Source organism: Pogona vitticeps, chromosome 5 (assembly GCF_051106095.1).
Source record: "Pogona vitticeps strain Pit_001003342236 chromosome 5, PviZW2.1, whole genome shotgun sequence".
Taxonomy (NCBI): domain Eukaryota; kingdom Metazoa; phylum Chordata; class Lepidosauria; order Squamata; family Agamidae; genus Pogona; species Pogona vitticeps.
In genome coordinates, this window is record NC_135787.1 from 128,204,576 (window position 1) to 128,219,523 (window position 14,948).

At 41.7% G+C, this 14,948-nt stretch overlaps 1 protein-coding gene and 1 pseudogene across 3 annotated transcripts in view; one reads left to right on the forward strand and one right to left on the reverse strand.

Annotated features, from left to right (window-relative positions):
* POT1 (protection of telomeres 1) overlaps positions 1-14,948 on the forward strand; it is a 119,233-nt gene that overhangs the window by 15,641 nt on the left and 88,644 nt on the right. For 2 of the 3 annotated variants that reach the window (XM_020797242.3, XM_078376743.1), the window contains exons 2-3: positions 4,312-4,384; positions 8,836-8,927. The exons of the other annotated variant lie outside the window; for it this stretch is intronic. In XM_020797242.3, coding sequence (XP_020652901.3) covers positions 4,312-4,384; positions 8,836-8,927 — 165 coding nt within the window. The remainder of the gene's footprint in view (positions 1-4,311; positions 4,385-8,835; positions 8,928-14,948) is intronic. 3 annotated transcript variants of the gene reach the window in all.
* Positions 14,494-14,646, reverse strand: LOC140707876 (U1 spliceosomal RNA; annotated as a pseudogene).

Genomic DNA, 14,948 nt, shown 5'->3' on the forward strand with positions numbered 1-14,948 from the left:
AAAAACTGTGATCACTCTGTGAACCCTAGAGTTACAGAGATGATCCTTGACTGAACTGGGTGCAGATAGATACCTCCAAGATCATAGGGCATGACTCTAGGCCAAGCCAGATGCAACTAGGTACTCCTGCCAGATCCTAAGATCGTAGTGGGGAGACCCAGAGCTAGTCTGGAACACGGCCAGGTGCTCCGGCAAATCCTAAGATTATAGGAGTACGCTTAGGCCAAAACAAAAAAGAAAAAACCTGGATGCAAGTTCCAGAACAAGGCAGTCAGAGTCATTTATGCAATCCTAAGATTGTGAAATGACCTGCTCAACTTGGGTGCAAGCACTCCAAAAATAAAGGACATGCATCTTGGAATTTCTTCACTACAACGTTGTAACAACCTGCACATGCCTACTGATTAAATCCAATTGTTTCCTAACAGTTTGCTTGTCCCACTGGGAATCTCTTTCTTAAAAGAGCACCCCAGATTCTAACACACATTACCACAGCCTGAAGATTTAACACCTCTCACCACAGCCTTTAGATCTAACTGCTGGCAAACAGTGTTTCCTAGGAAATTACTGTTTACACCCAGGGAAGCACCTAGCTCCTTGAAGCCTCAGTGTCCCACTGCAATCAAAACTTAGCTTGTGGATCAGAGTCACTCAAGCTGTTAGATAGAACAAAAATTGGTCATCCTGAGGTACTACAAAACCCAGCACGTGGTCCATCGCGCAGCTGCCACCATGTGACGAACACGGGTTCGAAAACACACGTGTACGCTTGGACAGAGAGCAATCAGGAGTTTGCACATGCTAAAATGAGCTGAAAGAGTCCAATTCAGCCAGCCATGCTACAACACTCCTTCTCACAAGTCTGCCCACATAAGAACACCCTGGTACTCTCAGATATTATTGTGAAAAGGTCAAGTGGGCTTTGTAGTCCTTAGACTTAACTTGCACCACTGACAGGACTCTAAGTAAGCTAGGCCGAGGCAGCACTCTCAGATGACCCTATGACAAGTGTACTGTTCAGGAAACCAAATGAGTTTTATAATCTTTATTTTATTAAAGAAAAAGCATGTTACTAAGCCAAATTAAACCAAAACAAATAATCTAGCATTGTGCTGTTTAGTTACACAGATGTAGTGAGGCAAAGAAAACATGAAAAATAGAAAAGTATTCAAAAACCCAAAAAGCCATTAAGATGAATAAAAACAATTCCAGTCCAGGAAATCATTAGTAAACAAGATAATCCAAGTAGGTTATGAAAAGGATATAGTCCTCAGTGATCCTATAGAATAAAAACCCCTAAACAAAAGTAAAAATCCATTATATGTCCCATAGTCCTTAGAAAAGAAAAATCCAGTAAATATACCATAGTCCTTACAAAATTACAAGAGCATAGTCCATATGGAGTATTCCAAGAAAAGAAGTCCATAAAGAATATTCCATAGAACAGTCCATAGAAAATAGTCCATGCATAGTCCTTAAGTAAAATCCCATAAGTCCAAAAGTAATCCAGCAAAGCATAGAAACCAGTCCATGTAGGTAGGCCACCAAACTCTCTCTCTAGACATCAGGGTAAGTCCCATATGGCTGAAGTACAGGTCACGAAACACTGAAAGGTCGGTCTTGGAAAGACAAAGTCCATAGGTAAAAAGTTCCTTTTTCAAGAGTAACTGGCAAGGGCCTAATGCACCTTCCCACGATGTCATCCAATCAGAGTTCGTTACTAGGCAAACAGTCCTGTTACATCACATGAATTCTTTCTCATACACACCAGATGTTATTTGGGTTACGGTGGTGTCTCAAAGAGTCACAACAATTTCCAATTATCTAATCACACAGAGTCCTTCTCAGGCCTTCAGAATAACATGCTCTCTGCTCGCCTAGAAAACAACTTGTCAGCATAGCACAGATATTATATACAAAGAAACAAAATGGAACCTCTCTGGCTCACTTCATAATTACCAAACCCATATGCCTTTAAAAGATTTTAACTTAAAAACCCATCTCATCACAATGGTCACTTGTCATTGGAAGTTACTATCATATCAACTGCTGAAAAATCAGCAGTTGTGGCCTGCTAAGGTCTGTAGGAAGGCAAAAATGTCACCCAGACTCTCTGAAGTTACTCACCCTTTGCAGTAGAAGGATGTGTGATGTTAATGCTGTATTAGTTCACTCGCTGTTAACATTTTAGATTTTTAGTTGGATTTTTATTTCACCTTTATCTCTAAAACTGAGACCCAGGATGACATGGTATAATTAAAAAAAGAAATATTAAGTATTAATCGTATTAAAACAATACCACTAAAACTATTTTAACATCTGAGTTAAAAATAAAGACAATTAACAACAGAAAAGTGCAACACATGCTTCAGAAGATCCTGCCCTTAGCAGGGGAAACTACCGTATTCTCTTTAAGCAGGCATTTGAAATTATTTATTGTGGTTTATTGGAGACCTCTTAACCACTTTTGTTGATAGTGATATGTGAATTTGTGATATATGTGAATTTATTAAGAAATAAATAGTCACTCCGGTATATATTAGAATGAAAAAAAATGTATGCATTGTTCAAATGAGGAAGCCGTTGATGTTACATGCAGATCATATACAATAATTGGAGTAGGGCAGATTGATAGGTGGAAGTCACCAATATTCTGATGGTCAGTGAATATTCAGTTAATGCTGTAGCTCTTGACATGTTAGGGGTGCTGTAACAGGCCAACATTTTCTAGAATTTGTTGCTGCCTCACATGTTGTTGCTGTTATGTGCAGTCAAGTCAGAAATGACTTATATAAACCCTAATAGGGCTTTCAGGGTAAATGGAATATTCAAGGAGTGGTTTTATCAGTTTTAATCATGCAGTGAGTTTCCATATCTAAGTGACGATTCATACCCAGGCCTCCTGAGTCCTGGTCTGTCACTCTTCCCACTACAGCACACTAGGTATCATGTAATAGTATTGGAAATGAGTATAGTCTTGCAGCAAAATCCTCCTTTTCCTCAATTCTGAAATCAGTATACTGTACTGACTGGGTACACATCATCGTTGCAGGTACTGTATGTGGTTGGTTAGGCAAGGATAAACAAAACAACAGTTAGATTCTACTACGTTTCCCCGAAACTAAGACAGGGTCTTATATTAGTTTTTTGCTCCCAAAAAACACAATAGGGCTTATTTTCAGGGGATGTTTTATTTATTTTTTCATGTACAACAATCTGCATTTATTCAAATATAGTCATGTCATCTTCTGGTTGCTGCACAATACAGTGGTGCCTCGCATAGCGAGGTTAATCCGTTCCGGATTAACCTTCGCTATGCTGAAGCATCGTTGAACGGGGCAGGGATTTCCATTGGAATGCATTAAACATGGTTTAATGCGTTCCAAATGGGCCAAATACTCACCGTTCAGCGAAGCTTCTTAATGGCCGGCAGCCATTTTCGCACCCCTCGCCTCGCTTAACGAGGGCACGAAAACGCTGTGCGCAGCCATTTTGGGCCATTTCCGGGCTTCCGGCAGCCATTTTGGCCGCCGAACAGCTGATCGTCGGGCTTCGTTTTGCGAAGATCGGTAAGTGAAACGCTTACCGGTCTTCGCAAAGCGAATTTAGCCCTATTAGAAAAACGTTGAGCGATCGCATTAGCGATCCGAAAAAATGGATCGCTATGCGATTTTGTCGTTATGCGGTGCGCTCGTTAAGCGAGGCACCACTGTACTGCACAGTGGTGGAGGCTGGGGTTTCATTTAACTGGGGCTTATTTGGGGTTAGGGCTTATATTACGAGCATCCTGAAAAACCATACTAGGGCTTACAGTGGACCCTTGACTTACAGACGTCTTGACTTACAGACTTTTTGAGTTACAGACTTCTCTGGCCGCAAAATTTAGGTTTGACTTGCAGACTGAGATTTGACTTACAGACCAGAAAAAAAAAACAAAATGGAACAAAAACGGCCTGTTACGGGATTAATCGGTTTTCAATGCACTGTAGGTCAATGGAGACTTGACTTACAGACTTTTTGACTTGAGAACCGCCTTCCAATACGGATTAAGTTCTCAAGTCAAGACCCCACTGTATTTTCAGGTTAGGTCTTATTTTTGGGGAAACATGGTAGTTACATATACGTACAGAATTGCTTTCAGAATTCTACTTCTGTAAACCCTATGATGGCATTGCAGAAGACTGCAGGCAACCCAGACATTGCTCCATAAAAATTTGGTATACAACACAGTATGTTATTGACAATTTCTAATGTAAAAGTTTATAGTTCATTAATTTGATTTTCTCTTCCTCCCCCTCTCCTCAATTTTAGGGAACTGTCGTCTTTTCATACCGATTAACTAAACTTGGAAATGGGACACCTTTCTTCAAAATCGTACTTCAAGGTATTTAAGCATAATGTGTGCAGTTGTATTCACCATAGTGTGCGCGCACAGAAGGTCAAAAGTGTAGGTTAAAAGACAGAGTGATCCTAGCAGAGGACTAAGAGGGAAAGGAGAATCTGCAAGTTTAAAAAGCAGTTGTAATCATGGGAGGATTTGTTAGAGAAGAGAGTATGTGTGAGCTGAATGCTGAAAAGGTGGGCTGTTGTCTTTCGCAAAAAATTACCCTTATTAAAATGTATGATGCCACTGACTAATTATTTATCTTGTCTCTTGGTGCTTTCCTTATTGATCTGGCTCGCCAGAATGATTTGTGGTGTTGGAAGTTTTGGTTATAGCACGAGTAGACAACAAGTGGCTCTCTAGATGTTTCCAGATGGATGGCTTTGTTAGTCTTTTGCAGAAATAAACAACAATAAAGAGCCCCATGGCATATTAAAGACAAACAAATTTTGTTCAACACAAGCTTTCATGGACTATAGCTCACTTCATCTGATGAAGTGAATGAAAGTTCATTAAAATGTATGCTAAATAAAACTTTCACTTCTTCATCTTGGGCTCTGTGAATGCACACATATGGGTCTTGTCTGCGCCTGTGCTGACGATCTCGGAAGATTCTAGAGCTAAAAGTAACAATTTTATGGTGTGATCTCCCATGAGACACATGCTCCTCCCACCTACCTTTCCCCTCAGTTCCTTTTTTCTGCCATGCTGAAAGGTTCTATGGAAGAGAGAGTGCGATATTTTGGCCTTTTTTCTGCTGCTAATAAGCAATTACAGTGGTGCCCCACAAGACGGGCGTTTGACGATGAAATCGCATCACGATGATCTTTTTGCGATCGCAAAACAATGTTCCCTATGGGGGAATTTCGCTTTGCGATGATCGGTTCCCTGCTTCGGGAACTGATCATTGCAAAGTGATGATTTTTAACAGCTGATTGGCGGTTTCAAAATGGCCACCGGGTAAACAAAATGGCCACCCACTGTGTTTTTGCACGGATTCCTCGCTGTACAGGCAGCGAAAATGGCCACACTGTGGAGGATCTTCTCTGGATGGTGAATTTGAAGCCCCTAGAAACACATTAATCTGGTTTTAATGTGTTTCTGTGAGCTTTTTAAAATTGCATTACGACTTTTTCGTTCTACAGCGATTTCGCTGGAACGAATTAACGTCGTAATGTGAGGCACCACTGTACCTCTTTCAATTATCTACTCAATGATCTTTTCCTATTCTGATCTCCCGTGAGTTATTGCCTCTTCGATTGCCCCTACAGTTCTCCAGATTTTTCCCCTTCTCTTCCCTGGGACTTTCAGCTGTCCTTTCCTCCCTTCCTGCCCTTTATGGCCTCTTCAGCTCTTTTCAAGCACTGCGTCGGCTGCAATAGTAAAATTCCATCCAACGACGGCCATGATAAGTGTTTATTCTGTTTGGGTGAGGAACATCAAACCCAGTCCTGCGTGGCTTGAAAGGTTTTTAACAAACCCGCGCTAAAACACAGGCTACAAAGATTATGATCTCACCTTTGGGAAAAGAGCCATGAACCCTGCTGCCTTTGCTCCCAGCGAGGCTCCGCATTCCGAAGCAGCTCCACCGCAGCAAGCTTCATCTGCCACCCCGGGGCATTCAACCCCTTCGCCCCGCTCCAAGGAAGGCTCCGATACATCTAGGGCTTCCAAATCTAAAGCCACGAAGGAGCACGAATAATCTAAGAAAAAGAAAGAAAAACCTGTTACCAAAAAGTCTAAAAAAGTTAAACCTGTTCGTCTGGATCCACCCAGAGAACATCCACCCTCTCCGATTGCAAAATTGCAACCTTTTCTCCCATTCTGAAAACATATCACAAACGACAAGAGGGTTCTTAATATTATTTCATCAGGTTATCGTATTGAGTTTGAATCTGTTCCTCCTTTGGGCAATTGTAAATTTATTCCATACTCCAATGCCCTTCAAGAAGAAATTTCCACTCTACTTAACAAGCAAGTCATTATTTCGGTTCCAATTAATGACTCCCCTTATGGTTTCTACTCCAGATATTTCATGGTACCGAAAAAAGACAGAGGCCTCCGTCCAATCCTCGATCTAAGGGATCTTAATACCTATATACGACCTCGAAAGTTTCGAACGCTCACACTTGACACCATTATTCCCCTTCTTTCACAGGGGGATTGGTTCATCCTGATCGACCTCAAGGACGCCGATTTTCACATATCCAGCCAGCCAGCCCACCACAGGTACCTCCGTTTCCACTTCAACAACTGGGCTTACCAATTCTGCTCCCTCCCATTTGGACTCTCAATGGCCCCAAGAACTTTTACAAAGTACATGGCACCGATTGTGGCTTTCCTCCGCCTCCAGGGTATCCACATCTACCCTTACATCGACTTCCATTCTGATGCAATCTTGATAGCCCCCTGGTGGCTGAGATAACCATGGTTCCCTTACCTGCGATCGATCTCGATGGACATACTTCAACTCCCTCTGCTCTCCGATCTTCTGACGTTGGACGGCGGGATGGTCTGCCACCCAGACCTATCGTCTCTTCACTTGACAGCTTGGAGGATACTCCTGACCTTCAATCAGTCATAGATCCAGCTCGAAAGCCGTCCACCAGACTCCTGCATGAAAACAAGTGGAAATCCTTCCTTAAATACACGACAGACAACAACTTACCTGCCATACCTGTCTCCATCAAAAACTTACTCACTTACCTTCTTCATCTCTTTAATTTGGGCTTATTTCTCCCAACTCTCAGAGTTTATATTGCAGCGATTATCGCACACCAACCTGATGACTCCTCTTCTGCAAGACTTTTCTCTCAATCAACTGTAAAAAGGGACCTAACAACAGCCGCCCCCACCTCAACGTATTACCCCTCAATGGTAACTGCAAATCATTCTTAATGCGCTTATGCGCCCTCCATTCGAACCCATGGCCACTTCAGACCTCAAACTGTTTACCTTCAAAACGGCATTTTTGGTAGTTGTCACTTTGGCTAAGAGAGCCAGTGAGCTTGCTGCTCTCAGGTTGGACCCTCCTTTCACCCAGTTTCATCCCGACAAGGTGACTCTGTACTTTGATGTCTCTTTCCTCCCAAAGATTGTAACTGATTTCCATACAAACCAACCAATAATTCTACCCTCCTTCTTCAAATCTCCTTTATCTCCACTAGAGCACATGCTCCATAAGACTGATGTTCGACGTTCCTTAGCATTCTATTTGAACAGAACGAAGGACGTCCGGACCACCAACAGGCTATTTATCTGTTTCCATGGTCCTAACAAGGGAAGCCCAGCATCTTCACAGTCTATCTCCAGATGGACAGTGCAGACCATATCCCTTGCTTACCAACTGTCAGGAAAACCACCACCTGACCAGCTCAAGGCTCATTCAACTAGAGCACTTTCTACTTCAATTGGCTTCCAGTGTGGCACAGACATTCCAGATACCTGCCGTGCTGAAACCTGGTCCACTCCGTCAACCTTTGTCAAGCACTACCGCCTAGATGTCAGAGTGTGCACTAATGCTGGTTTTGGCAGAGCTGTCTTAGCTTCCTTTCTACCGTGACGTCCCATCTGCCGGTAAGTGAAGCTTGCTAGTCACCCATATGTGTGCATTCACAGAGGGCACGATGAAAAACACAAGGTTACTTACCTATAACCATAGTTCTTTGAGTGGTCCTCTGTGAATTCACACTACCCACCCATCCCTTCCCTCTATCTCTCATGAGGCCTTAATAATTCTATACCTTTGCCCGGCAGACTTATTTTAGGAACTGAGGGGAACGGTAGGTCAGAGGAGCATGTGCCTCATGGGAGATCACACCATAAAATTGTTACTTTTAGCTTTAGAATCTTCTGAGATCAGCAGCACAGGTGCAGACAAGACCCATATGTTTGAATTTACAGAGGACCACTCGAAGCACTATGGTTACAGGTAGGTAACCTTTTTTAAGGTGCCATAATCTTTTTCCTCTAGCTGTTATTGAACTACAACTCCCATCACTTCTACCCATATAGCCAATGGTCATGACAGTTTAACAACATCAGGAACAGTGATTTCTGAAGGGAGCCCAGATGTTCTCAGACCTACAGCTCATAGAAACCCTGGCCATTGGTTGTGTTGGCTGGGAATTGTAATTCAAGAACATCTGAGGCCCTAAATTTGGAGGACCACATGTTTCCTAGCTCTGATGTATGTATCCTGGCAGGATGTCAGCTTATTCTTTGCTTATTCCTATGGGCCACTTACTGTATAAAGAATTGTGAATCACCTTCCTTATTTTCTGTGATAAAAGTGAATTTTATACACATTTTTGGGGAACTGTTCGAATATCCCTGACGTTCCAAATCTGTTAATATTCCCGGTTTTGCCACCTAAAACCACTGGGGCATGACTTTTCTTTGTTGAATTCAGATAAATATCAGAATAGCACTGTTCATGTATATCTTTCCAGGATCAGAAAACTCATCTTCCGAAGCACATACCATCAATATTTTTGTGTTTGGGAAGCTGGCGGAGGAATGTGCCAAAGCTATACATCAAGGGGTAAATCTTTAATTTTTCTCCTTAATAACAATAAGAGAGAGTATGCCTTTCTGTCTGTCTTTCTGATAGTTCCAAGACACTGAAACCCAGACTGCAATTTGGCCTCACTCCTTAGGATGCCTTGAAGGCATGTATCTTTGAGCAATTGGGTAGTATGACACAGGCTTACTATATCATACAGTCACAGCCAATTTATTTTCATTATCTGGGACTTTTATTTTTGCCATAGATATATTGCTTCACAAGGAACACAGGGTGTAAAGGGATGAATAATAGGAATCAAGAAGATTCTCCTTGTGTATTATTTAACTACTCACTCTACAAGCAGAAGTAACCACACAGTTTGTAACTGATAAGCCGGAGTTACAGTGGTTCCTTGATTTATTGTTTTGTGTGAATGTGGCCTACGTGAGAAGCACTCTGCTCAGAATTTTCTGTACGTTAGAAAAACCATTGAAAGGAAAAAGATTCTCATTGGACCATTTGTCCAATTTACCTACATTTATTTTACCTGTTTCTCTCCCTTCATTTGCTTCTCTTAGGTATGCTTTCTTTGGGAGCAGACTTTGGACATAATCTTCCTCTTAAGCATATTCTTACCCTGTTTCCCTGAAAATAAGACAGGGTCTTATATTAATTTTTGTTCCAAAAAATGCATTAGGGCTTACTTTTAGGGTATGTTTTTTTTTCATGTATAACAATCTACGTTTATTCAAATACAGTCGTGTCATCTTCTTCTGATAGCTGCGCAGTGGCGGAAGGCAGGATTTCACTTAACTGGGGCTTATTTTTGGGGTAGGGCTTATATTATGAGTATCCTGAAAAATTCTACTAGGGCTTATTTTCAGGTTAGGTCTTATTTTGGGTGAAACAGGGTAGATATGTCATAAATAATTCTAGACTCTACAGCAAGTGTCTGATGAATATCAGCTACAGTGGGGTCTTGACTTAAGAACGGCTTGAGTTAACATTTTGACTTAAGAACCACTCTCATAGGAAAATATTGACTTGACTTACATACTTAGATTTGAGTTAAGAACTGAAAAAAAAACACGTGGGAGGCAGGGAAAGTGCAAAATTTGAACTTTCAGTTAACTGTTGGCCAGTGAAAAGGGTGCCTGTCTGCTTCCTCACTCCTCCCAGTGTTTAGAGAGTGGATTGGGAGACAGTCTTCAGACTGCCTGGTACTGTACTGCCTGGACTGTCTTTTCCCTGCCTTCCCTGAACCTTTCTTGACCTAAGAAAAAAAGAACCAAAATATCCCCCTCTAGTGGTCGAAGGCAGAATAGCAGCTTCCCATTAGTTTCTATGGACGGAAAAGAGCAGATGGTTTTCAGTGCATTCCTATGGGAAATGCAGATTTGATCTGAGAACTTTTTGACTTGAGAACCGCCTTCCAATACGGATTAAGTTCTCAAGTCAAGACCCCACTGTACATTTTGATTTCATATAGATGCTAGGTTTCTCTGACATGAACTGCTGTTGAACTAAATATGTCAGATAATGTCAGTGATTGTTTTTGGATTGTATGAGTAGTACGTCTTCTAGTAAGTGGATATTCTCTGTAGCAAAAAGGAAATTCAGTACAGTACTTATAGTTTGTTCTGTAGGCTATTTCTTGCTATGCTTGATTTATGCGCAATGTACTGTACATTGCTGAGTCAAGTTGGTATGAAACTGGCCTGCTTAATGAGGCTAGAGGTTAGCTAACAATTGATTATTAAATGGCCCCAAATCCTCAAAAAGAATTTAATGCTCAAAATCATTTGACATTTGAAGATAGAAAATGCCTAAGATAGAAAATCATTTACCATGCTGGCTGGGGCTTCTGGGAGAATAAACCTAAAACTGCTGCATCAAAGACCTCCGCTGCTCTGATTTCCATACTCTTTTCTTCTTCTGCCTTCTACTGTTGTCCCATCCCGAGCCATTCTGCAAGATGTGATTACTTTTCAAGTAGATCCTTAGGGAATGCAGTATGCAGAAGGGAACAAGTAGGTCTTCTTCTGTTCATGCTACTTCTCTGAATCCAACCCTGCAGATATTGATCAATTCTTTGTGTCAGATTTTATGTTATCTTCATGTGTTACTGCTTCTTTATGTTCTGCATCTATTGAGAACTGAGCTCCAGCTACTGAGAGTTGACTGTTCTTGCTTGGACTGGTTTCCTGGTCTAGGTCATCTGTGAGAAGCAGCATAGGTCTGATGTCTGTTCCCAAAGAAAGCATACCTTGTTTTGTTACCACTTGTATATACATCTCATAGTATTCAAGTAGTAATCACACTTTACACTCTGACAGTTCTTACTCAGAGCCAGTTCATAAGAGGGTTAATAAACACGTAGGCCTTTGATGCAAAGTTCCAGTCCCGCCCGAGTCTGTTCTAGAGAGGTAGGAGACCATCCACAAGAGTGTGTGAGCTGGCACTGATGAATGTGGAGGAAGAGAGATATGCAAACACTGCTCCACTGGCTTCTGGCTTGCTTAATTTTATATTTATGCCACTGGAGAGAGCTCCTTAGTTTGAAGAAGGCCAACACTGGGACCCATCCATTGACTGAAACGATATAGCCCTAAATGTGTTTGCTCAGAAGTATGTCCCATTCAGTTCAATGGGCCTTACTTCAAAATAAATGATTATAGAGTGAAAGCCAAAATTTTTCTTTCTGCTTTGAGTAAGGCACGGGATACGTGAAATAATATTTTTATTGTGCTAAGTATTTACCCTTTTCGAAATATAGAGAGTTCATTTGGTATAGGTGTTCAGAACAAGAACAGTTTATTTGTACAGAATAATAGCTGGATCGTAATCTCTTAGGGTAGACTGCTTATTTCATACAGACAGTTTGATTTAGCATTATCCAAACAAAATGGCTTGAGGAACAATTTGCATATATATTTCTTGACAAAGACGGAAAGTACAGATATGGAAGAAATAATAACACAGTCTTTCAGTTACACATTCTTCCCTTTCCTGCTCAAGAAACCATGGTAAGTTTGAAAGTAAGTACAGTACAATATGTCTGAGGGTATCAATCATGCTAGCTGTGCCACTCATTAAATAGAAGATGGTTAGCTTGATAATTAGGTAAAGATTCCCCTTGACATTTAGTCCAGTCGTGTCCGACTCTAGGGCGCGGTGCTCATCCCCATTTCCAAGCCATAGAGCCAGCCTTTGTCCGAAGGCAGTTTCCGTGGTCGCGTGGCCAGCGCAACTAGACACGGAACGCTGTTACCTTCTCACCAAGATGGTACCTATTTATCTACTTGCATTTTTACATGCTTTCGAACTGCTAGGTTGGCAGGAGCTGGGACAAGTGATGAGCACTCACTCCGTCATGTGGATTCGACCTTACAACTGCTGGTCTTCTGACCTTGCAGCAAACAGGCTTCTGCGGTTTAACCTGCAGCACCACCATGTCCCTCTCAGCTTGATAATTAGCTGCTTGTAAAAGCAAATTTGGATGAGTTTGTTCAGAACACAGAGCAACTTCTTCTAGGGTTGAAGAACACTTTTCTTGTGACCTGGTGCTAGTACAGCTTTCCTCAAGTAGATGCCCTATAGAAATATTAAACTGCAGCTCCTATCATCTGTATGCTGGGTGTTGGATGTCAGTGCTTCCAGAGGATACCTTGCAGGTGAAGGCTGCCTTAGCACATAATCAGAATTTTGAACTTCAGAAAATATTTTTAAAGTGAACTAATCTCTGCAGCCTTTTCTCATGTAGAGCAAGCTAAATTCCTTTTTGATCCATCTTACCATAGGATATGAAAATGATATATCTTTTCTGTGAAGCACAATGCAAACTTCATTTCTAAGCAGACTGGAGTAAGTAGACATCTTGAAGTTATGCCCAGTTATAATTTATAATGTCACTCACAGAGCTTGGGAAATTTTTGAACTACAATTCCCAGTGTTCCCTGCCAGTATGAGCACTGGCTGTATTGCTGGTGGGTACTGGGAGCTGTAGACAAAAATTACTCTTCCAAGCTTTGGTCACTCAAAATGTTTTGCCAGATTTAGAGGAAATTAGGTACCTTCACTGGCTAGCTTTTTCAGCACAGAAGCTGTATGGTGTTCTGCATGCCTGTACAGTCGTGCCCCGCTTAACGATTACCCCGTATAACAATGAATCTGCTTCACGACAATGTTTTTGCGATCGCAAAACAATGTTTTAAATGGAGTTTTTTCGCTTTGCGAAGATCGGTTCCCTGCTTCAGGAACCAATTCTTCGCATTACAACGATCAAAACAGCTGATCGTCGGGTTTTCATAATGGCCACCGGGTGCTCAAAATGGCTCCCCGCTGTGTTTTTGGACGGATTCCTTGCTCTACAGGCAGCGGAAATGGCCACCCCATGGAGGATCTTCGCTGGACGGTGAGTTTTTCAGCCCATTGGAACACATTGAACAGTTTTCAATGTGTTTCAATGGGCTTTTTTATTTCGCTTTACGACGTTTTTTGCTCTACAGCAATTTCGCTGGAATGAATTAATGTCGTTAAGAGAGGCACCACTGTAAATGTATTATAGAATGAACACTAAGAGCTATAAGTTACCAAATTAGCTCTTCTACCATGACATTCATTAAAGTATCTGAAGCTTAATTAGTGGCTGGTGCTTTTCTTAATAAAAGAAGTGTTAAAAAGAAGGCTCAGAGCACAGAGAGATCAGTACTAAGCATCCTGTAGCCCGTGAACTAGAAACTTCAAACAGCCGGAGTGAGTTAGCATTGCAGTACTTAGGCCTTCTTTGTGATATGATTATATTTACTGTGCTTCCAAAATGTGTATGTGGTTTTTTAAATGTTTATCATGATTGTGATAGAGAGTGGATAATCTCATTTCTTTCCCTTTCCCTTAAAAAATCATTGTGTGTGGGTTTTTTTAAAGCAATATTAGGAAATCTGTTACTATTTTAAATAAAGTTAAGGATTTAAATGGTACATGGATGTATGAAAAGGGAAGGATTTTCTAAACAAAGACAAAGGCGGTAACCTAGAAAGGATATAAACATGACCTTGCAGCAGCTTTACTCATGCTGCTTATGCCTTTAAAGCTTATAACAACAAATGGGCTTGATACTAAAGTGTTAGTCACATATGTTTAAAATATGCCTGTATCATCAGTTTTTGTAATATGCTCCTTGAAATATTTCCTTTTTTATTAAATTATAATCTCAAACAATGGAAGTCATATTGGAAGTTAGCTAGAGTAAGTGTGAGTTCTGCATTATATATCCCTCATATTATATGTAGGTACTGTATTTTGCACTCCATAAGACACACTTTTTCTCCAAAAAGGTGGGAGGGAAAGTACATGCGTCTTATGGAGTGAATGCAGTAACCCAGGGTTCAGCCACCACCACCCAAAAGCCTCCCAGTGCCATGCTGGGAGGCCTCTGAACTGGCAGCAGAGACTGCTTTCTGTTTGGACCTCACCATTCTGCACTGCTAGCTTTCTAGGATCTGCCTCCTGCAGCCCACCTGGAAAACCAGCAAGGCAAACAGGCCTATGGCAGCAAGCAGTGAAAATAGCAAAGGACCAAAGAGTGGTTCTAGAAAGACCAAGGGAAACCACAAACACAATCTCCCACTTAGGCAGTTGATTTTCCCACATTTGGGGAAATCACAGGGGTCAGCTCATCCAAAGTGCAATAGATGAGCCTTACCCTGGGAAAACCACTTTTACAACAATGGTATCTCCCCTGCCACGTCTGAGTTTGAATGGCCCCTAAGCCTCCTGGCCCTTTGTGTGCACTATCCCCCAAAGGCATGGTGACCGCTGGCTGCACCTCCTGATCAGAACAGTGCTGCACAGCCCCAGTCCTGAAAGAGGCCAGGAGAGCTACTCAGTGTTTTGGGGTGCCCCACAGGACCCCCATCAGGGGCTAGATGTTCCTCCCACAATCCTCCACTGCACAGATATTAGCATATCTGCCTGCTTGCATCACCCAGTAGGCTTCTCTATTGGAGAAGCAAAGCAGGAAGGAGGAGTCTCTTTCCCTTCACCTTCTGCAGAGAA